The 23145-nt window shown below is 38.9% G+C and overlaps 1 protein-coding gene across 1 annotated transcript in view; it reads right to left on the bottom strand.

Annotated features, from left to right (window-relative positions):
* Positions 1 to 10829: 10829 nt before the first annotated feature.
* Positions 10830 to 23145, bottom strand: part of mmp17a (matrix metallopeptidase 17a) — an 89833-nt gene continuing 77517 nt past the window's right edge. The window contains exons 7-10 of the mRNA XM_027176171.2: positions 22266 to 22348; positions 20788 to 20940; positions 19295 to 19552; positions 10830 to 11828 (exon numbers count right to left, since the gene is read on the bottom strand). Of these exons, the coding sequence (XP_027031972.2) occupies positions 11503 to 11828; positions 19295 to 19552; positions 20788 to 20940; positions 22266 to 22348 (820 nt within the window). The 3' untranslated portion in view covers positions 10830 to 11502. The remainder of the gene's footprint in view (positions 11829 to 19294; positions 19553 to 20787; positions 20941 to 22265; positions 22349 to 23145) is intronic.

Genomic DNA, 23145 nt, shown 5'->3' on the forward strand with positions numbered 1-23145 from the left:
GTTAAGTGTGAAATGGGAGTCTGTGCCCATTGTGTTTCATCTTCCTCTTCTTTGCTGACAGGGGTAGAATACTGTAGTCTTTCAGATCAAAATCTAGCTTATTGTGTGTTCTGAGATGCTTTTCTCTTATCCACAGATGAGTTAACGGAGCTTTCCTTTAATTTCAAACCAGCCAGACCATCCATGCTCCTCTGACCATCCTGTTTAAACTCCACAGACTGTTGTGTGTGAAAAAGCAGACCAGCAGTTTCAACCACGGGCATGGTCAAATCCACTAGATCACATGCTGATATTTATTATGGACATTATCTGAAGCGCTCGATCTGTATCTGCATAAGTTTATGAAATTCATCAACTTCTAGCTAAACTACAATTAGCTTCACCGAAAAAACAGTACCAAACTGAAGAAAATGAAATACTCTGAAATAGTTGTGCGACAACACTACTGCAAAACTACAAATGAATAGATTCTTCCATTTTCATGCTACTTAAAATGTAGTTAAGCTTTGTAACAGCATCACTGTTTCCTACAGTTTAATGCAACTATTCTTATTAAAATATGAATGCAGTAAAAATGCAAAACAGCTAAATTACCCACACATGCTACAAAACAACACAATTTTCTTACATTTTTGCAGTAGAGTAGGCTGTATCTATAGGGTGTTCAATAGTGTTGTGCACTTTAAATATTTAGATATGGTACATAAAAGTCAGTATATTCTTTCATCTGTTTTCTTTCATGATTTTAAGTCCATCACTATATACAAGATATATATATATATATATATATATATATATATATATATATATATATATATATATATATATATATATATATATATATATATTGTATAAATATATACAAGTTAAGATACGGTCTCTCTCTCACACACACACACACACACACATACACACACACACACACACACACACACACACACACACACACACACACACACACACACACACACACACACACACACACATCACCTTTATTAAATTTTTGCCATAGTAACAATGGCATCATAGCATACGAGATGAAGGAGAAGTACTTATAAGTGTGTTAAGAAGTGTGTGCACTTATTAAGTTAAGAAGTGTGTGCATTAGCCACGGATCATGTGCAACTCTACTGTCTTCATTCTCATTTGTAGCCATTGCGTTTAAGTTGACCAATAATTGCATAAAGTTCAACTTTTCTCAACTTTGTCTTGTCACTGGACATGCCCATATCTAGTCGCCAAATGTCGCTGTCGCTCATGTCAAAAGTTGTCAGCGCTCAGTAAAAGTGAACGATCTCCTGTCGTTGTGTTGCTACGAGTAAATGTATGTGTGAATGCATCATTAGAAGGTATACTGCACTTATTGTTTTCGAGTGTCATTGTCCATAAGACTTTGATGCTTCTGAGTAACACTGACAAGCTGCATTTGTTCATTTGCCTTATTAACTTCAAGACAGAGAAACATTTGCACATTTGTATAGAAACAACTTTATACTCTACTATAAACAAAGAGATAAAGAGGAACTAACCTGTTCTACAACATTAAAATAATCTCTAAAGTGTCACGTCAAAAAGTATGCCATGTTGTTCTCTTGTAATCATTGGCAAATTGCCTTAGATGAAAAGGAAACAATATTTCGGTATGCTAATATTGGAAAACAGTCAACTTCAAGGTGGTAACTGGGTTTCGTGTCAGGCCACACCACACCATCCTGTCGTTGATTATTTTCCTAGAACTATTCCACACCCTCAATTGTTCCTTACATAATAATCAGGTATAGCTTTACGTATATAGTGTGTATGTTTGTTTACAAGCTGATTAAATAGAGCTATTAGACATCTGGCACAAGTGTAGGTTTTCTTGCCTCAGGCATAAATGAAATGGAATCAGAAAACCATGAGAATGATCATTCATATGTTTTAAAAATCTGTAAGAGTCGTGTGTAAAAAAAAAGAAGCCATTAGTTTAAGAACAAACGGCATGTAATTAGCATAGCATTTACATGAACGCTAAGGTCTGATGTTATTTAGGTTCAGTTCTGGCTCCGAAAAGCTATTTTCTTTTCCTATTTATTCTTGCGTTTTTCTAGAAAAATGAAAAACAAAAATCCAATTTGGTTGTCCATTATAAACAAACAGAGCAGTAGGGAATTATGTATACTTGACAAAAGGCTCACAGAATGTTGACTTTCTCCATCGTGCGGTCGATGCATTTTACATTTTTTATTCTAGCAAAAGAATAAAGAGAATTCTATTTAAATACATTGTTTAAAATTCTGAGAGGGATGGAATGTCATCAATTTGTAATGCAAAAGTCATGTAGACAGGCAGATCTAATTGTAGTGCGGTTTTCTCCTTACAGACCAGAGATAAGCGGCTTAAAAATACGATTTTTGGTCAAATTGGTCAGATGTTAATCTCCACAGGGAGGTGCTGCAGGTCTGCAGAAGACTTAAGTCTTGGCAAGCGAGATGTAATTTGTGTGTGCGTGTGTGTGTGTGTGTGTGTGTGTGTGTGTGTGTGTGTGTGTGTGTGTGTGTGTGTGTGTGTGTGGCTACTGAAATCAGTAAAAGAAATTAAGCTTTAAGAGCATTTGATAGTGATTAGAAACATGTTTTAGAATCTACTTATAGTGGCAGATAAACGTCTGTAGTGGTGAAGCAGGAAATCAGTTGATGGCTGATACACTATGGTCAGTTTAAGTCCATACGCTCAGCTATCTCCAGAAGCTGTGTGAATTCTCCTGAAAGAATCTGTTGCAAGGACAGGTGGAAATGATGTTGGGAACATCTGTAGATCTCTCAGGAGAAGCTGGAATTTGTCTTAGGGTATCTACAAGTCTGGACCGTCCTTCACAGCCTGTTGCCACTGCAACCCCCACAGGAAGAAAAAAATCATGATTTATTGTACTGGCAGCGTCAAGTCAGCTTCCCGCACACCATGGAGGGTTCTACAGAAAGGAAGGCCACCCGAAAGGACAGTGTGAATTGAAGAGCTGTGCAAGCCACACTGGTAACTCACACACGCTCAAAATCATTCCTCTCCAGCGTCTCACTCTTCAACACCTTTATGTTCTGTTGTGCTTTGTTGCTACTTTTCTCTCTCAGCCCTTTGTAGAGCTCTGATCTAAAGTGAACTCTCACATGCAGCAGTTGCCATAGATTTGATGGAGTCTAAAACAACGACAAAACTAAAGATTTCTTTAGAGAAACACTAATACATAACCGAGCATTGACAGAATAAAGCCATCCAGCACAGAGTCTGGCAGCTTATTTAGTGCTCAGCTACATCTCAAAAACCTTAAATATCTCACAAAAGCCCAAATGATTTGGAAGTGGAAAAGAGAGACGCGGTTTAATTTTTTGCAGACTTTTATAAGGAAACAAGTTCTCTGTGGTGTTCCCACATTTCATAATGTGACATAATTCAGAGATCTGTAGACGTCATAGGCATGCTCACTTATACTGTATGCATTTTAACTTTATTTATGGAAACTGATTAGATTTGATTCCAGATAATTGCTATTACACAAGATCTCGTTGGCCATGGACTATTTATATGGTAGCCAAATCAATATGGCATTAAAAACAGATACCCTTATCCAGTGGGGGTAGGGGGCTTGCTCAGGGGCTCAGTGTGGCAGCTTGAAGGGATTCTGGGATTTGAACTCACAACCTGCTAATCAGCAGTCCAACATCTTAAACACTGAGCAACATCTTAAACACTTGATATTACTTGCAAATGTTCACTAGTTAGCATGATTCCCCCCCCCCCTTTGCCCAATGGCCCTCTATTTTGCATTTGAATGCAGTTCCCAATTTTGACAAGAAGTAACAATAATATCAACCTAGGCAGCGTGACATTAACTGGAAAGAGAAAAGTACTTTTCTGTGCCAATGGTCGAGCTAGTTCTCTGAAGATATCATTCATCAGTTTCTCATGGGTCTCTTTGAGTTTTTCTTTTAAGAATCTGAGGGAGCTGAACAGTGCTGCAACATCACCAGCTGACAAAGCTGACAAAGAATTGTGGTCACATGGGAGTCACTGGGGTTGATAGGATACACAGATCAACGTCAATCTGAAGATGACACTGGTTGAGCGTTAATGCTCGTCCTGGAACTAGCAGGGGGAAATGAACTGTCTGTTTATCTAATACTGTCAGAGCTCGGCGGCTTCTCAACTCCATTTGGGTTCATAGGTTATCAGGAACTGCCAGGGAGTTTGCAGGCACTGCTGGTTGCCAGCTAAAGACCCATCAGCTGCCTGCTACCATTATCCATCAAACTGTGCACTGCGTGTGCATGTGGCACAGGAAGAAGAGCAGAATGTTGATGGCCTGGAGAGATACAACTGCCATCTGGAGCATCTCCTGCCATATCTTTATGCTCTCAAGCACCAGGGTCGAGAGATGAGCTCAACCAACACACCTATTGCACTTTACCACCAACACGGACATCTAACCCACACAAGCTAATCGATTCAGTTTGTGATCAAATATAGATTCTTAAAATGTCTGTGATGCTTCTGGACTACGGTACCATATTTTTAAAACAGATTACACCTTCAATACAGCAGACAGCGAACACCATTAAGAAAAAAAATGTAAATGGTCTGTTTAAAAGACTTTAATAACAAGACATTTAGTACCGAGTACAAAACTGACTGAATTAATCAGTGAAATATTCCCTATTAAATTTAGCAAGAACAGAGGTCAGTGATCGAAAAGGTGACAGGGATGTGTTTGGTCCAAATGCCATTAGTGACTTTTACCACACACAATAAAACAGGGACTGATGTGGAGGATGAGAACTCCTACATTTTAACACTTTACCAGAGGCCAAAATGGGATTTGCACCTATGCAATTTTGGGGTACTAATTTTCATCATTGAATGCCTTTTTCATGTTATACTTCACAGTCATGGTAATGGTCAATGACTCATAGGAAAGTAGAAACACACAGATTTAAGTATTTCGGTTTTTAGCTAGCATAATTATGCTCTCTGAGATCACAAATCTCAGGACTTCTGATAATTCCCAGAAAATCAAAATCTACTAAAGTTGGGAGAGAGTTTTCGTATTTATCTCCCAAACTGTGGAGTAGCCTTCCTGATAGTGTTCAGGAACACTTAGGTACACTTTCCCATTCTAAATCTAGATTAAAGACATATCTCTATAGTCAGGTGTACACATAATACATCCCATAATCTTGTGCTCTAATACATCTGATCAAGTTCACATCATCATCTAGTGCTTGCGAATATTATGAACAGAAGCCACGCTAAGTCCTTTCCACTGCTTTTCTTTTTCTATCAATCCTGAGGCATCCAGCGATTGTATCCTTTCAGTTGTGTTCTGTGTCATGAGGATTTTGGACCTTCATTGAGATAAGAGTGGGGGGGTTTTCCTTGTCAAAAAAAGGTTATTTTTTTCTACACAAAAGTTTCTTTCTTTAAAGTAAATGGTGCTATCAAACCCATTCCTCTCTCTGAGATACCCCAAGTGCTTGTTCATAAGCATGTACAATTTGAAGGTGATATCTTCAACCGCTAAAATTTTGTGTAAGGTTATCCAACAGAGGGAAAAACGACACTAAAAACCAACATCATTTTATATCAGACTTGTTTTGATAAATTAATTCAATTGTTTCAATTATACTGACTGAAAATCTCTGATAAATCGATTTCAATTCTTTCAGCAGACTGAAACTGAAAGGGTTAAACTGTTAGTTCTTGAGAATTTGCCAGTAATGTTGTTCTTCCCTAAATAGATTTAGTAGCTTGTAGGGTGGCATTCTTTATGCTGTGTAATAATATTAAAATATCATACATTTTTACGATATTTAAAGGACGTCCTGAGGAGGTTAATTTACCGGCTGAGCTCACGCTGGACACTGCAGCCTATGGGATAATTTACACACCCAAGTTACTATAGAAGAATGACTTGTTAAACTGTGGCATGGGCATAACCTTGTAAAAATCGCTCTCCAAAGAGAGATCCAAACTTTACATTACTTTGGAGAAACTTGCCCAGCAATGCTCAGCAGTTTTTGGCAAATTCTTATATATCTGATAACAGTTTAGTAGCAGGTAACTTGACTCTCATAATTTATTATACTGGTTTGATGCACTTGATTCACTTATTTGGACTATGATAGCTATTTCAGCAAACCCTGCCAAGTGCAAACAGAAGTCTGGACTCTGGTTATATTGCTGGTATGAAATTCTGCTTATAACAGCAATATTTCCTATTACATACTGAAGCACATCATGGTTTGCTACAGTGAGCAGAAGACGCTGCCACAACAAAAAAATAAAATAAAACAGATAAACTCATACTGAAGGTTTGGGTTAAACTTTAATGTGGTTCAATATTGTATGAGTAAGCATGTAGAAAAGAACCAGGAATTATTAGTATTATTATTACCTGGTGGTCCAGTGCCATGATCTCCTGCGTTCACCAAGGCGGCCTGAATTCGATGTCCATGCTGGGAACCAGTCCAGCTCCTGAGGGGTTAATGCTCAGTGACTGTCTCAGGCCTGGGTGAAGGGTTACATCAGAAAGGGCATACAGTAAAACATTTTCATTTTCCTTCCCAGCATTTGGCAGACCCCCTTATCCTGAGCGACGTACAAAAGTGCTTTTAAGTCTCTATCATAGAATATTAACTCTGGTTTAACAGGTTTCAGACTTAAGATACCATGAGCCAAATCACTGTTCATTTTTTTTTTTACACAAATACAACAAACAGGGAAGAAAGTGCTAGTTGAAGTGTTTTTTGAATAAGTAGGTCTTCAAGTGTCGTATGAAAATAGCCAGGGACTCAGCTGTCCGGACCCCTAACAGGGAAGATCGTTTACTTGAAGATTTGATTAATTCACAATACTTTTATTTGAGTTTTTTTTTTACTTTGCTACATTACTTTGAGTCAATATAATGACTTTTTAAGAGTGCAAGCCAGTTAAAAAGACAGTATGATAAATGCATACATTTTAACTAAAAGTTTTTTTCTGCGAAAATTTTAGGCACTAAATGCTTAATCAGCAGCTGTAATGTCCGAGACAGTAAAACAGAAGAGCATCGCTTTCCCAATTTATCTGTTTATCAGGCAGGATAAAATGCTTCAAATGGAACAGTTATCAGTGTTTCAGTGCTCGACAATTAAAATGGGTAAACAAGTAGCTATCACAAACCATTAGCTAGCCGAGTGAGCGAGATGCACTAGGTTAGTTAGACAGATCTTTTTTCTTTGGTATTTGCACATTATAAAAAGTGCTTCTATGGCCTAAAACTCAGGGTATTGTGTAAGTTACATTTTTCTTGCATAAAAACATTTGGCTAAGTTACTTAGCCAGCCTGTAAAGTAAAGGTAACATTAGCTGGATAGCTAACTTTTGCTAAGAAGGCTGTTTGCTAGGTTTGTTAATCATATCTAAAATAGGTACATGTATATTAATTCATACATACTTTAGTTACATCTATCTATCTATCTATCTATCTATCTATCTATCTATCTATCTATCTATCTATCTATCTATCTATCTATCTATCTATCTATCTATCTATCTATCTATCTATCTATCTATCTATCTATCTATCTAATGTTTGATACAAGATCAGGCTAGCTGTTGTTGATAATGGTAGTGATGTTCTCTTCAGGATAACTCAGTTAATTATTTAAAATAAAATCTTAAAATAATGCAGTCCATAGTCATAGAACATTTTCAGAGTAAAAAAAAAAGGTATTTTCTAAAATAATTACTCGTACATTTGCACCAGGTGATTTATTAGCTCTTATTTGGATAACTGTCTTGATGACATTGCAGCACCTTTTAATTTTTCTTATGCAGATTCACATTATTTGTGAATGTACTCTGTACTTTAATCACATAAGGAGCTAAGCTTTATTAAATAAGTCCAAATGACCTAAAGGAGTTAGGTAGCCATTTATACACATTTATTTAGACAGGACATTGTGTAAGCTGAAAGCTAAAACAGAACTGACTACACTCTTTATCTGAAGAACTTCTACAAATCAAATTCATCTAACTGTGAAGATTCTATCTCTAAAGAGAAGTGAGAAGAAAAGAGAAGCCTTTATTTTGTCACATATACAGTAAGATTCTTTCTTCGCAGATCCCAAATATGGAGGGTGGGGACAGAGCGTTGAGTCAGCCATGATACAGCGCTACTGGAGCAAAGAGGGCCTTTTCTAAGGGCCCAACAGTGGCAGCTTGAACCACGATCCTCCAACCAACAACCCAGAGCCTTAACAGCTTAAGCCACAACTGCACAATAAGAGTTAGCCTTTAACCATTCGCTTCTGACTGAAGTGTCGCTTGTGAATTATTACAACAGGAGCAGTGTTTTACTCATGTGTCTGTTTTCGATTCCTTCCACCAATAATCCAGTATTCATTAATACTCGATCGATAAGGAACTCCTCATTTATTCCTGCTTAGTTAGTTCATCCATAGATAACAAGACGAATATCATTCAGCAACGAATGTTGTGTTACTAGTTATTTCTGTAAAGGGATTAATTACACCAGGAAGGAGTACAGTACCACTTACCGGAACATACATCACTCAGTCACAGCGTGTAGTAAACACAGGAGGTAAAATGGAAGCCAGTTACCAAGGCGACAGTTAGTTCACATACCTTTTTGTCAGATATGTATGCGTGTGTATTACCGCCATGCCACCGTGGCGTTTCATCACCGTCTGCAGAACTCTGAGCACAAACAAAATGCTTGCAAAAAGAAAATGTTCACCCAAGTACAAGCTGTATGACAACAAAGACAAGCGCAAAAGTGACGCAGTAAGCAACCTTGATTGCTTGCAGTGCGACTTTTTCATGCACCGGTAGGAGAGAATCAGTAGCAATAGCTAGAGAACCTGTCTGTTATAGACAGCAAGTGTCAACCTTCAAGGGGAAGAAAAAATGCTTTTCATTCGGCCTGGTGAAGAAACAAACGAACAATTCATCAGACAGTATAATGCATATTTCATCAATCTTTATTTTTTCTACAAAAATATTTCCCCTTAAAAAAACAGCATGGAATTGAATTTTTTTTTTTTTTTGCGCAATAGCCATACGACCTTTGACCTTAAATATATCTGTACATATAAGCCTACGTATATAAGTAAATACTTTCAGCAATCATGACACGTCAGAGGATCTGCGAGTGTCCTCTCTGCAGGCACGACTCAATATTGTCCCCGTCGTTCTTTAAAAATACCTTCTTCCTGGGTTAAAACTCGAGCTAGAAAAAAACGCTGAATCATTTCACAAAGCTGAACATTTCATGCTTGCGATGCATAAAATATCGTTCCTTACAAAAATACACAAACCGTTAATAAATTAATAAATGTTGGAAACCATCACAGATCATTTGGAGGCTGTGTAAACTCTCAGATGTAGATGAAAAAAAAAAAAAAGTCAGAGAGAACAGGCCTGGATCAGTGTTCATGGTCAGTTAAAGCACTTGAGGGTTAAGTGTGTGGAGAAGCAGGGAGCCCCATTTACAAATTTCTTGTACAATCCCCGTGTACAATGGTACTTTATACAATATTATACCAGATCTTTATTTTCCAGACCATAAAATGTATGTATTTTTTTTGCATCCTGCTGCAACAGCTGCTGTGAATGACATGTGACATCATTTTTAAATACCCAAATAATGCCTTATTTTTATAATGTGTGTGTGTACATGTAAAATGTAAATCCTGCCATCACAGGAAGCCACATCAACAAGGTGGAAGCCTGTGAAGGTCTGGGGCAACCAGTCATAAGTCACTGATGCTGAATTCTGGCAACTAAAAATATTTCAGAAAAATAACTTTTTTTTTAGGATTTTAACAAATACTTCAGAATTTTTTAAAATCTTGCCTAGAAGTGTGCGTATGAGTTAACTGCCATTGTTCACATGCTCACATGGGCATCTTACGTACTGTAAATCCGGACAATCAAAAACAGCATCCACAATATGGCCAAAGCATCTCTTTCGGTCCGGTGTAAAAGTCTGTAAGGTTTAGTAATGTCTGTTATTCTAGCTTTAATGTTTTACGATTTCGAGCACAGTGATGTTAAACACACTAACGAGTGCTATTTCTTTTTAAAGTTTCTTTTTTTGTGGACCTGAACGTTGTTAAAAAAAATTGAATAATTGGAATAGGAAATTTGATTTTGTACAGTCTGGCCAGCTGCGATACGCAATACCATGCACTTGTTGGAGAACGACATACTAAACAGACATCAGCCTAAACAACAGTTAGGGAGCTTTTAAAGTTTTTAGTGTTTTAATAATGAAATTTTAAAAAAGTTGGCTTCTGCGTGTGATTGTGTTTTGTCCGTGGAATCGGACATATCTCTTCAAGAGATCTTTGTCGGAAATTGCTCTGAATTCGTCTAAAAGTTCTTATTGAGTGTAAAATAAACTCACTTAAACCTCATGTGGTGATTTTCTTGTAGAAGAACCGAAGGCTACGATGGCTACAGACTGCGTCTCACGTCTGTCTCAACTCCTGCTGCTATAACGTGTATGTAACCTCTAACACTGATGAAGATTCTTCTCAGCATTCGGGAATGAAATCTTTAAAACCGTTTCTATTTTCCTTTTTACTAATGACATTTTGAAAACAGGGGGGCACGGTGGCTCCGCCTTGTGCGTGTGGAGTTTGCATGTTCTCCCCGTGCCTCGGGGGTTTCCTCATGGGTACTCCGGTTTCCTCGCCCGGTCCAAAGACATGCATGGTAGGTTGATTGGCATCTGTGGAAAATTGTCCGTAGTGTGTGATTGTGTGAGTGAATGAGAGTGTGTGTGCCCTGTGATGGGTTGGCACTCCGTCCAGGGTGTATCCTGCCTTTAATGCCGATGACGCCTGAGATAGGCACAGGCTCCCCGTGACCCGAGAAGTTCGGATAAGCGGTAGAAAATGAATGAATGAATTTTGAATACCCTATAAATTCTAGAGACGATTTGGGGAGGTTTCCCAAGCTGACACACGTATGAACCAGGCGCGGTGGATCATGTAACATGTATATACACTAAATAGAATAAAATAACACAACATATACATGAATTTCCTTTTAAACAGGCATTCTTTTGGATGGTGAAGGCTATAAAACAGACATGATCTTTAGTCTGGAAAATACAGATGTTTTTTTTAAATGCTGAATATTCTTATCATTGCAGGAGGAGAAAAAAAAATCAGATAATGAGTGACAATGACTTCACAAAGTGCTTGAAATGAATCTAGTTTTGAGGCACACAAAAAGAATTTAAATGCAGCTATAATAATAATAATAATAATAATAATAATAATAATAATAATAATAATAATAATAATTACAAGTTTCCAGTTTGGATAAAAAAAGAAGGATGTAAGCAATGATCACTGATTGGAGTGTAAGTTTGCCCTCTGTTGTCCTTCCCACAAGCCGCTGCATACGCACTCTCTGTGTCTGTGTCCATGCCAGTGCAGGCCTGTGGCGTCCCCATCATCAGAGCGTGCCACACAGGAAGATGTGTGTCAGTATTAAGATGGCTACCAGCGGACAAACAGGTGCGAGCTGCAGGCGTGGGCCAGCGGACGAGCCCGAGTCTGAGGTACAGGAGCACACCTCGTAGCCGTTCTCAGCGTGGTCTGTGTGGTGCTTTCCGGTAAGCTGTGAGCCCGTCTCGTTATTCCTCATCTCTGGAGTGTCCGACTGCATGTCCTTGCAGACCAGCCAGTCAGTACCGATGGGGCGCGGATACCCCGCCTCCACCTCCATATCACTGCCCACCACTCGCCAGTACTCCTTACCCTTGAAGAAGTACGAGGCACCTACAAGGACAAATATATAAAGGATAAACTATTAAGTAGAATTCTCACATGCATACGAATACAAATGCAACCAAGGTAAATCTTAAAAAGTCAAGAAGCTTTTATTGTCATTTTAACCATATAGAGCTGGTGCAGTGCACAGAGAAGGACGATAGCTAGCTAGCTAGCTAGCTTATTCATCCCAGTGAGAAATTCCAAATTCCAAACTTTCTATACGAGCAGCTTTATAAGCAATCCTGGCTGGAATTCCAATCACGGATTTATAAATGTGATCCCTTTCTGAATTTCATGAGTTTGCAATCCCTAAATATTCCAAGAAGCATATAATTTTTTTCCAAAAGACGCAGGTTTGCCTCTTATGCAGGTTTGCCTCATGACGTCATTACAACACGCATTACGCCAAAGGCCTTGTTGATTCACCCTTGTGTGTTGAACATGAGTAGAGTTATCTTAATGTCCACCTTGGGAAGGAGTCTCCAGTGTCAGAACTTTGTAACAGTCAGAAAGTTTTACCATCATGAGACAGAGGAACTTGTGTTTACCAGTTTACCAATAAAATGACAAGCTGAAGACCTGTTACTTCATAAAGAGAGAGAGGGAGAGAGAGGGAGAGAGAAAGAGAGAGAGAGAGAGAGAAAGAGAGAGAGAGAGAGAAAGAGAGAGAGAGAGAGGAAGAGAGAGAGAAAGAGAGAGAGAGAGAGAGAGAGAGAGAGAGAAAGGAAGAGAGAGAGAGAAAGAGACAGAAAAGACTATAATTGCTATACTCTAAGTGACATGAAATCTTACATTAAGTATAACTATAAACATCATGTCAAAAAAATATGTCATTTTTAATGAGCGTAAATACAACCAGAATAAAACATGAAGTGCTGTTACAGGAAAATAATCAGCGATAATCAAAATTGATTTTGTTCACTCATGCTTCTGAATGTATTCTGTCAAACAACACAGAAGAAAATGTAAAATAAACGAAACAAACAAATAAATAATAAATCGTCTCTGTGCTGCTTCACTTCCCGGCACTGTCCTTTCCTGACCTGTTTATTATTATCCTTGTTTTATTCTATTTTTTGACGTTGTTTTCTTGAGTCTGGTGTCGAGAAGCAGCGGCACAGGATGATGAGAAAAATCTCGGTTATGAGATCATTTGAAGTGGTCAGTGGGCATGAAATCAATTGTTTGGACAAACACACAAGCTGCGTCCCAACGGCAGACTATACACTTACATGTACTCGACCATATGATGTTGTATGGATTTTATTAGTCTAGTATTGCCTCAAGTAGAACACTAATGCCTTTTCCCTGCTTTTTTAACTAAGAGGAAGTTTATCAGTCAACGGTAAGCAACATCAAAGTCACGTAACCGGACGTTTTAGCAGAATACGTTGAATTGAAATTCATTCATTCATTCATTTTCTACCGCTTATCCGAACTTCTTGGGTCACGGGGAGCCTGTTGCCAGGCAGGATACACCCTGGACGGAGTGCCAACCCATCACAGGGCACACACACTCATTCCCTCACACACACACACACCGGACAATTTCTCCCAGAGATGCCAATCAACCTACCATGCATGTCTTTGGGCCAGGGGAGGAAACCGGAGTACCCGGAGGAAATCCCTGAGGCACGGAGAGAACACGCAAACTCCACACACACAAGGCGGAGGTGGGAATCGAACCCCCAACCCTGGAGGTGTGAGGCGAACGTGCTAACCACTAAGCCACCGTGCGCCCCTGAATTGAAATTAAAGTGCTGAAATTAATCACACAGCACGACCTAATTTAGAGACGTTCGTAAGACGTCTTGTCTACCCAAGTGTCGTCGGCCATATTGAAAATGTTCTCATACACCGTAATTGCCTGGTAGCCCCTATCCCTCTATTTAGATTTTAGCTTTTTTTAATCATTTTAATAAAAAGTGTTTGTTAGCATCATACAACTTTAATCATGTAACATTATTACTGCTAGTTTAATAATAGTTGTAGTTAGTAGTTTAATAATACACCTGCCACATACACACGAATCCAAATATACATGCACATGCTAATATATTTATTTATATTAAATAAAAAAAAATATTTAAACATTCTTTTTATTCTTACCCAATACGACAAAATTAAGAATAATGAACCAAATCCCCAAACGACGAGTGATGTAACAGGAACAATAGCAGCTAAGCGGAGAATAACAGAAACACAGGTTCACTTCAATCTATATGCAGTTAAGGTTAAAAACAGAAACGCTCAGAGAGGAAAACAGGGATGTACAAATTCAAACAAGTTCCATTATGCGGATTAGATGTATTCATTAGGTAGAGCGAGGCGGAGAGATGGACAATGAGGCGAGTCTTAAAAATCTAAACCAACTTTCTCTCCATATACTGAAGCAGAATTTACTCTTCGTAGGTATCGCTTTCAGACTATCCCTTGCTTTCTTGCTTCTTTCTCTGTCCGTCGCTTTGTCTCTAGCCCTAAAGCCCTCCCATGGGAGTTTATCGAGCAGAAGACTGCCACTTTTTAGCTCGACCTGGCACTCATATGCACTTCAAACAGCTGTGAGAAACGAGCTCTGGCACTGGCAGGACCTCAAAGAAGCACAGTTCCTAAACACACATCTAGCAGTGTGGAAAGAGTCTTTATGTAGAGTCGGATGCCGGGTGTTTCTGCGTGTGAGTGTGTGTTCGTGTGTGTGTGTGTGAGTGTATTTGTAAGGAAAATACAAAGACAGGAAAGTACAGAGATACAGAGAGATTCGTGTGGAGTGACAGCAAAAAAGACACAAAAAGGGAGTGAAGGATGTTTTAGTAAACATGTGTGGTCTGCGGAAGTGAGTTTCAGTTCCATAGAGAAAGATGTAAAAATAAAGAATGGCATGGTAGTGGAAGTATGTGTGTGTAAGAGAGACAGACAGACAGACAGACAGACAGACACATAGAAATATGTAGCAGAGTGGACCAGACCACAGAGGGGTGAGTGAGGGAGAGAGGGAGGGGGGGCACAGAGAGACAGACAGACAGACAGACAGAAAGAGAGAGAGAGAATGAGAGAGAGGGATAGAGAGAGAGGGGGGACAGAGAGAGAGAGACAGACAGACAGAGAGAGAGAGAGAGAGAGAGAGAGAGAGAGAGAGAGAGAGAGAGAGAGAGGAAGAGACAAAGACAGAGAGAGAGACAGAGAGACAGAGGGAGAGAATGACAGAGAGAGAGAGAGAGAGAGAGAGGGAGAGAGAGAGAGAGAGAGAGAGAGACAGAGAGAGAGAGAGAGAGACAGAGAGAGAGAGAGAGAGAGAGTGGGAGAGAATGACAGAGAGAGAGAGAGAGAGAGAGAGAGAGAGAGAGAGAGAGAGAGAGAGAGAGAGAGAGAGAGAGAGAGAGAGAGAGAGAGAGAGTTACAGTTAGAAAGTAGCTGGTCCATGCTGTTGAAATCCAGATTGCTGTTATGATTGACAGAGGGATATGAGAACATGCCTGCGTTATCGTACTAGCCTTCTGCTCGTATCCAACAAACACATCTTAAATCTAAAGAGGTGCAATAATAACAGAAGAAGTCTTGTCTCAATTTGAAGATTTGTCCATTAGTACACACAACCATAATATTTTATTGTGTGTGTGTGTGTGTGTGTGTGCGTGCGTGTGTGTGTGTGTGTGCGTGCGTGTGCATACTTAGACCAAGATATAAAAAACAAACTTTTTTTTTTCCCAAGTAAATGGTCTCTCTAGTAGCTTGTTAATTTTGCCTGTTCCCATGGCAACCAACTCCATGTGCTTGTTATTATTATTATTTTTTTCCCCCACCTCTGTCGTGTCCTCTCATGTCCTCGGTTTGTTACTTGAGTTTGTTCGCCTGTTCTGTGTTAATCCTTGATTAGTTTGTCTACTGTTTCATAGTCTTATCATTATACTACATTTGTATTAAGCTCAAGTCTCGTTATATGTACGGTTAATGTGTACAGTATATGTACAAGCGCTTAATATGTATTTATGTAAATATAAAGATTGGATGCTTTACGATGGATGGTTTTCCCCTTCTGGATTACTACTGATATGAGTTCAAATAACTTGTTTGGCTTGGGTTAAAACAAGGCACACTTCTAAGATCTGCTTACAGCATCCAAACCCTTTGAATCGTATAATCGCCTCCGGTATCATGTGAAGAATTAACTGGTAACATGTTTTCAATATTGATTCAAATGTTTCCCATAAGATTTTTTTCTAGGATGAAGTCTCACTGAAAAAAAAAAAAAATATCAAACCACTTTTATACCAGTTAAAGTGCCACAATTTTACTTAACAACAACAACAACAACAACAACAACAACAGGGGGGCACGGTGGCTTAGTGATTAGCACGTTCGCTTCACACCTCCAGGGTTAGGGGTTCGATTCCCACCTCCACTCCTGTGTGTGGAGTTTGCATGTTCTCCCCGTGCCTCGGGGGTTTCCTCCGGGTACTCCGGTTTCCTCCCCCGGTCCAAAGTAGGTTGATTGGCATCTCTGGAAAATTGTCCGTAGTGTGTGTGAGTGAATGAGAGTGTGTGTGCCCTGTGATGGGTTGGCACTCCGTTAAGGGTGTATCCTGCCTTGATGCCCGATGACGCCTGAGATAGGCACAGGCTCCCCGTGACCTGAGAAGCTCGGATAAGCGGTTGAAATTGAATGAATGAATGAATCAACAACAACAACAACAACAACAACAACAACAAAAAAGCCTACGAGCTTTCACTCTCTACTACTTCCTGTTTCCAGTCTTTTTCACCCAGGGACTTTATCACTGTTCTAAAAAAATCATAAACATTGCGAGTTTTAAAACATCAAGCTGCTCTCAGCAGCAATTCTGCAGCAAGAACTTAGCAACATTTTGTCATCTTTGGCACCGTTCCCCTCCTGATCCCAACTGTTAATAAAACATCTGTTTAGAGGAGAAATGTAGGTCTCTGTGGTGTTCTACGGTTTATGCAATGGAAAGAAATAAATCCTGTGGATCACAGACTTCCAGCCATTTGAGACAAGTTGTCTTCTGTCCTGTGTGTCGATCACGTTATGCGTATACGGCACATTGCTCCGAAACCTCTTTAGGACGTGACTTTTTTTGAAAGGAAGGGCTTGTGCATGGACTTTGTGTTCCTAAACAGCTAGTTTCAGCCAATTTCTGTCAAAATCGCTGACTATACTCTTAATGTTGACAACAGCTGTGATGGATGAATCTATGGGGGAAGTTGTTTTCCTTCACTCTGTCAGAAACATAGTTAATGCATCCTCTAACATTTTTCTGCCTAGATAAACAACACAAACTTAAAAAACGTAGAAAAAAAAACTGCACTCAAATGAGGTACGGTCTATGCTAAGGGGAGTCAACTTTAGTCAGCACTCATTTCTGCTAGCTAGCTAGCGATCGACGAGCGAAGTTAACAATTATGCCATAATTTTAAATAAACACATTTCAGTGCGAAACATTTGGTGTCTTTGGTTCTAGAAGGAAACCTTATTGGCTTTTTTAATCCAGATTTCGTACCACGGTGATTTTAAATGATCCGATCCGATCGGTCTCGAGGTGTTGATCTGGCAGTCACGACAGCTGTAATTATATTGTTGTTGTTCTTTCAGCTGCTCCGTGTCAGTGGATCATGTGGTCTGCATGTAGTATTTCTATTCGTTCTCTTTTCAAAAGTTAGCTTCTTAAATTTAGTTAATTTATATGCACAAGGAGGAGTAGGACAGACAATTAAAAAAATAATAATAGAATTGCAATAATTGTTATAGGAAAATGATTCATCTTGGTAGCAGCATCTCACTGATAAGTCTTTTTATTCTATAAGTAGATTATATTGCTACAACACCATGCTCAGTAATATTTCCTACTTTACATCATCAGCACTCCCGATCTTTTGAGCGGTAGACTGTAACGTGTAGTACATTTATATTTACATTCACATTTATGATATTTGGCAGATGCTCTTATCCAGAGTGATGTACAAAAGTGCTCTTAAGTCTCTACTGATGTATACATTATCACTGGTTCACTAGGTTACAGAATCAGGATACCATCAACCTAAAACTCTGTTCAGGTTTTTTTTATTTTATTCATCTTTTTTATATAATATACACATAAAACAAACAGGGAAAATGCTAGCTGAAGTGTTTCAATCATCATTTGAAATTCGGAAGTCTAGGGTTTAGTTCATTCCACCACGTCTGTGTCAGAACTGAAAAGAGTCTTGCTGTATACAGTACAGACCAAATGTTTGGACACACCATCCAAAAGTTTGGACACACCACCTTTTCAACAGGACAGTGACCCCAAACACACCTCCAGGCTGTGTAAGTGCTATTTGACCATGAAGGAGAGTGATGGGGTGCTGCACCAGATGACCTGGCGTCCACAGTCACCGGACCTGAACCCAATCGAGATGGTTTGGGGTGAGCTGGACCGCAGAGTGAAGGCAAAAGGGCCAACAAGTGCTAAGCATCTCTGGGAACTCCTTCAAGACTGTTGGAAGACCATTTCAGGTGACTAGCTCTTGAAGCTCATCAAGAAAATGCCAAGAGTGTGCAAAGCAGTAATCAAAGCAAAAGGTGGCTTCTGAAGAACCTAGAATATGACATATTTTCAGTTGTTTCACACTTTTTTGTTATGTACGTATATAATTCCACACGTGTTAATTCATAGTTTTGATGCCATCAGTGTGAATCTACAATTTTCATAGTCATGAAAATAAAGAAAATTTTTTGAATGAGAAGGTGTGTCCAAACTTTTGGTCTGTACTGTACCTACCTCTTACCCTTAGAGATGTTGGGACCAGTCGAGCAGTGCTAAAAGCTCTGAGGGAGCAAGGTGCAGTGTGAGGAGTGATAAGAGCTTTGAGGTAAGAGGAAGCTGGTCCATTTTTGACTTTGTAGGCAAAGTTCAGTGTAGTAGTTCTTTCCCTATGAATACTAATGGAATTTTCTTACTTTCTTAAATATTTTAAGTCCATAATCAAGTTTCCAAGAAAGCTGAATAAGCTCCTTGACTACTAAACCAATTCTGCTTTAAAAATAATGCACAGATATTTATTTATTTTTATAATCTACTCCCACTAGCATCATCAAGACTCACTGTTGGAATGCACAGCGAGCTGCACTAAGTCCCACAGGCATTACATTATGTTAATTCTTAGTGTGACGAATACAAATTTAACTGCATAAATATTTAATGATTTCAATAAATCATAACGCTATATAGGAATATAGAACGAAATCGTTTTAATGCACTTTTTTAAGGAAAACCAATAGGGTCTATAATGTACGCCTCGAAATGTATTCTCTCTATAATACAAAGGGATGAAAGGGATGCCATGTGTGGTTGTTTCAGAGACGTCTAGGCACAAGAGAACAAAGGGAAGTCTGCTGTGGATTTCACAGTTGTCAAACTGGGAGTGGGCTGAAATAAAGAAATAACCCAAAAAAAAAAAAAAACGACAACACTTACTGTCAGACCAGCGCATGGCGTCATCCAGCTGTGATGGAATTCCTTTCCATAACGTTGTGTCTTTTGGGTAGCCCTGGTCCATGTTTCGCAGGTGGTCGTCATAGCGCCAGTAATGGTTGTCCTTAAAGAAGTATGTCTTGTCGTTATGAAGCCAGACGAAGACAGCATCTACGCCCTCCATAGGCAGGCCGAAATCACTGATGGGCCGTGGGTAGCCTTCCTCGACGTTGTTGTCTTTGAATACCCAGTACTTCACTCCTAAAGGAATTACAGATAACTAGAACATCAGCACTAGCGTGAAACAGAGCTAGAAAAAAAGATAGAAAGAGACAATAGTAGCCGACTGAAAATCACAGCTCTAAGCTAGTATGTTGGACTTGAATACCCAGTACTTCACACCTACAGAAACAGAACAGTACAGAAAACTAGAATACTAGATCGATATCATTCACAAGTAACGAGAGAATGATAGACTGCTAATGGAGCTCATGAATATATCAAGAAAAGAAACTTCAGGATCTTCTTACAATACAACTAACCTGATAAATCCTACAAACATTCCTTGGTAGTAACACAGAGCAGCAACTACAGACATTGCTGACTGAACATCTTGGATCTTGGATGTTGTTTTTGATAACCTACGACTATTAGCTATTCCACTTGTCAGGACTCAGCCTGGACTTTGGCCATGTGCTTTTGTTTATGTTTTGTCACGTGTCTGCCCCGCCCTTGTCTCTTCCTCCTCGCCTCTGCACACCTGTTCCTCATATGTCTAATTGTGATTAGTATTTAGTCGAGCCGCGTTGCCTTAAGCAGCGCGGAATCCTCTGTTGTTGTCTTCGTTCTAGTCGTGTCTGGTTTTGTCCTTGTCAAAGTTTCATGTTTTTTAGTTATCGTGTTTTTTTTTTTTTTAGCTATTCTGCATTTGGGTCTGTTTTATCCCCGCGTCCTTGACACCGCTGTTCATTCCTATGCAATTAAAAACAAAATACTTTACTTTAAAACACTCTACTGAAACAGGATTGCTAACTAGAAATTTAGCTAGCTAAGGCATTTCATTTCAAATCAGGACTATAAAAAAAGCTTTGTAGCCTAAACACATGAATACACCTCTGCACTTAAGTGGTTTACATAGCCATAGCCATTATTTAAGTAAACTGGGCTAAATAAAATGTTTATTGATGTCCATTATTGCTTAATACTAAGTTCCATAAAGAAATGAGATAAGCTAATTAGCTAATTAGGTGTGTTCAGGGTTGGCAAAAAATTGCCCAATGGTCAAAGAAATCAGTAAGACAAACCCTAAGAAAAACCGAAACCCAAAATCTCGACTACGTAACCAAATATAGTAATAAAATAAAATTACACAACACATTTTATATGACACAGTATTAAATCCATGTTATTCTTTTCACAGAAAACAGTGATTTTGTATCATTTATGATGTCAGTTACAGTCATTACAGTTTTTTGTTAAGAAATCACAAGACAGACCTTTAAAAAAGACGATCTTATGGTCTCCGGGTCTCTCATACACAGCATCGATGCTATCCAGGTTAGCAGGCAGACCTCTCCAGAAGCGATGGATCTGAGTCGGTCTCAACGACACCAGGTGCTTATCCCGAGTCAGTCGCCAAAAATACTTCCCTTAAAAAAAAAAACAGCCGAATTTAACCTGAAATACCATTATGTGGATTTCTGCTGTTTTAAAGCTTCAGTCATTGCTCACATTAGTTTTTATAGCAGAGCGATGCTGGAGTCTGTTGCTGCAGTCTGATTAGGGCTCATACAGTATGAAAGGAGGAGAAAGGTTTAAGGTGCGATTTTTACTATTTTATCTCTGTGAGACCCCAAGTGCTTGTTCATAAGCATCTAAGATTTGAAATTTATCCTCAACCACTAAAACTTTGTGTATGGTTATCCAACAGAGGGAAAAACACTCGACTCACACTGAAAGTGTGAAGAGTCCTGATACATTTTATATCAGACTTCAGGCCAGAAAATAATTCAGTAGTTAATCGATTTAACACCAGCGTACTTGTAAATAGTGTTAATGTCTATAACCTTGCTTTATGTTTATTTTCTATAGTAACAACTTATACAAGGACTTGTTATATATGGTATGGTATGTGGTCCAACTTAAATGTGTGTTATTGCTGATATATATATATATATATATATATATATATATATATATATATATATATATATATATATATATATATATATATATATATGTATAGAGAGAGAGAGAGACAGACTCTGTCCAAAATAAATAAATAAATTATATATATTATATATATATATATATATATATATATATATATATTTGGAAAGAGTCTCCAGTGTCAATGCTTTCTATTAAACCTTAAAAGTATTTTTTTCAATATGACATTTCATTACATTAAACTTTATAGTTTATAGTTGCAGGTGGGAACCAGTAACATAAGTGATAACAGGATTATTTATTCATACATTAATTTTCTACCGCTTATCCGAACTTCTCGGGTCAAGGGGAGCCTGTGCCTATCTCAGGCGTCACCGGGCATCAAGGCAGGATACACCCTGGACAGAGTGCCAACCCATCACAGGGCACACACACTCTCATTCACTCACACACTACGGACAATTTTCCAGAGATGCCAATCAACCTACCATGCATTTGGACCAGGGGAGGAAACCGGAGTACCCGGAGGAAACCACCGAGGCAGGGAGAACATGCAAACTCCACACACACAAGGCTGAGGCGGGAATCGAACCCCCAACCCTGGAGGTGTGAGGCGAACGTGCTAACCACTAAGCCACCGTGCCCCATAACAGGATTATATCATGGCAAAATATGTAACCATTTTCTAATTCGTCTGATCATGAAATTGATGTCTGTGGACAGCAACTGTGCACAAAGCAAGAACGTGCCACTCAGTTACGAGTTTGTATCGATTGTGAGACTGTCCTCCAGTTTGAGACTTTACCTTTGAAAAAGAAGGCCTCCCCTCGGATTTGAGCCACTGCATCAAAGTGACTGGTACATCTGTCAGGGGCATCGCGTGCTGGCCTGAAAGACGGAAAGAAAAAAAAAAAACAGAAAACGAAAAAGAACAAATGAGAAAGAAAAAACACCAAAAGGCGTTGCTTGCTATCAGATGACAGTGAAGAATATACAGGCTTTTTTTTTCTATTGATCTCTTGTGCTATAAACAGTGCCTGGGTGTGTAAGTGTGTGCAATTGTGCAGTCAAGTGTGCGTTCATTTCAAGCTTGCTATATTTGCCCAGGCAGCATGATTGATCAAAATTTAAAGGGAGATGTTATCACCTACTTGCAAAAAAGGGCTTTCGCATGCGTTATCTCTCAGTTTATGACTCGTCGTGTTTGCTTTGCTAATGATTATTGCCAGGATTATGGCTTTCTTTTCTGTGCACCTTATTAACAAAGATCTTCATTCATAGCTTATTAAGAAATCTCTCAGGGATAAAAATATTATAGACCTTAGTTAGGATAAATCCAACTTTATTCACCCACCAGCTGTGAAGATGGAAGGAAAGAGAAATGAAGATATAGAAGCGGGTCTCGACGGGCAGAGTGTCCGCCGATAGCGAGACGAGGATTAAACCTTTTATTTGCTTCGTGCTTCATTCTGCTGCTTATCTTTTTTTAAAGGAAAATTTCACCCTGAATCTAATATATAGAAATAGTTTTCAACTAGGTTCTGGCACAAATTTATTGAAAAAACAATTTCAGAAGAACAAGAGCTACTTCTTATGCTTTACATGTCTCAGCAACATTAAACGTTATAAGAAGCCAACATAGGAACAGTTGAGACAGCAAAGTTGAGTCAACTGAGGCAGAGACT

The sequence above is a fragment of the Tachysurus fulvidraco genome, chromosome 21 (assembly GCF_022655615.1).
Source record: "Tachysurus fulvidraco isolate hzauxx_2018 chromosome 21, HZAU_PFXX_2.0, whole genome shotgun sequence".
NCBI classification, from domain to species: domain Eukaryota; kingdom Metazoa; phylum Chordata; class Actinopteri; order Siluriformes; family Bagridae; genus Tachysurus; species Tachysurus fulvidraco.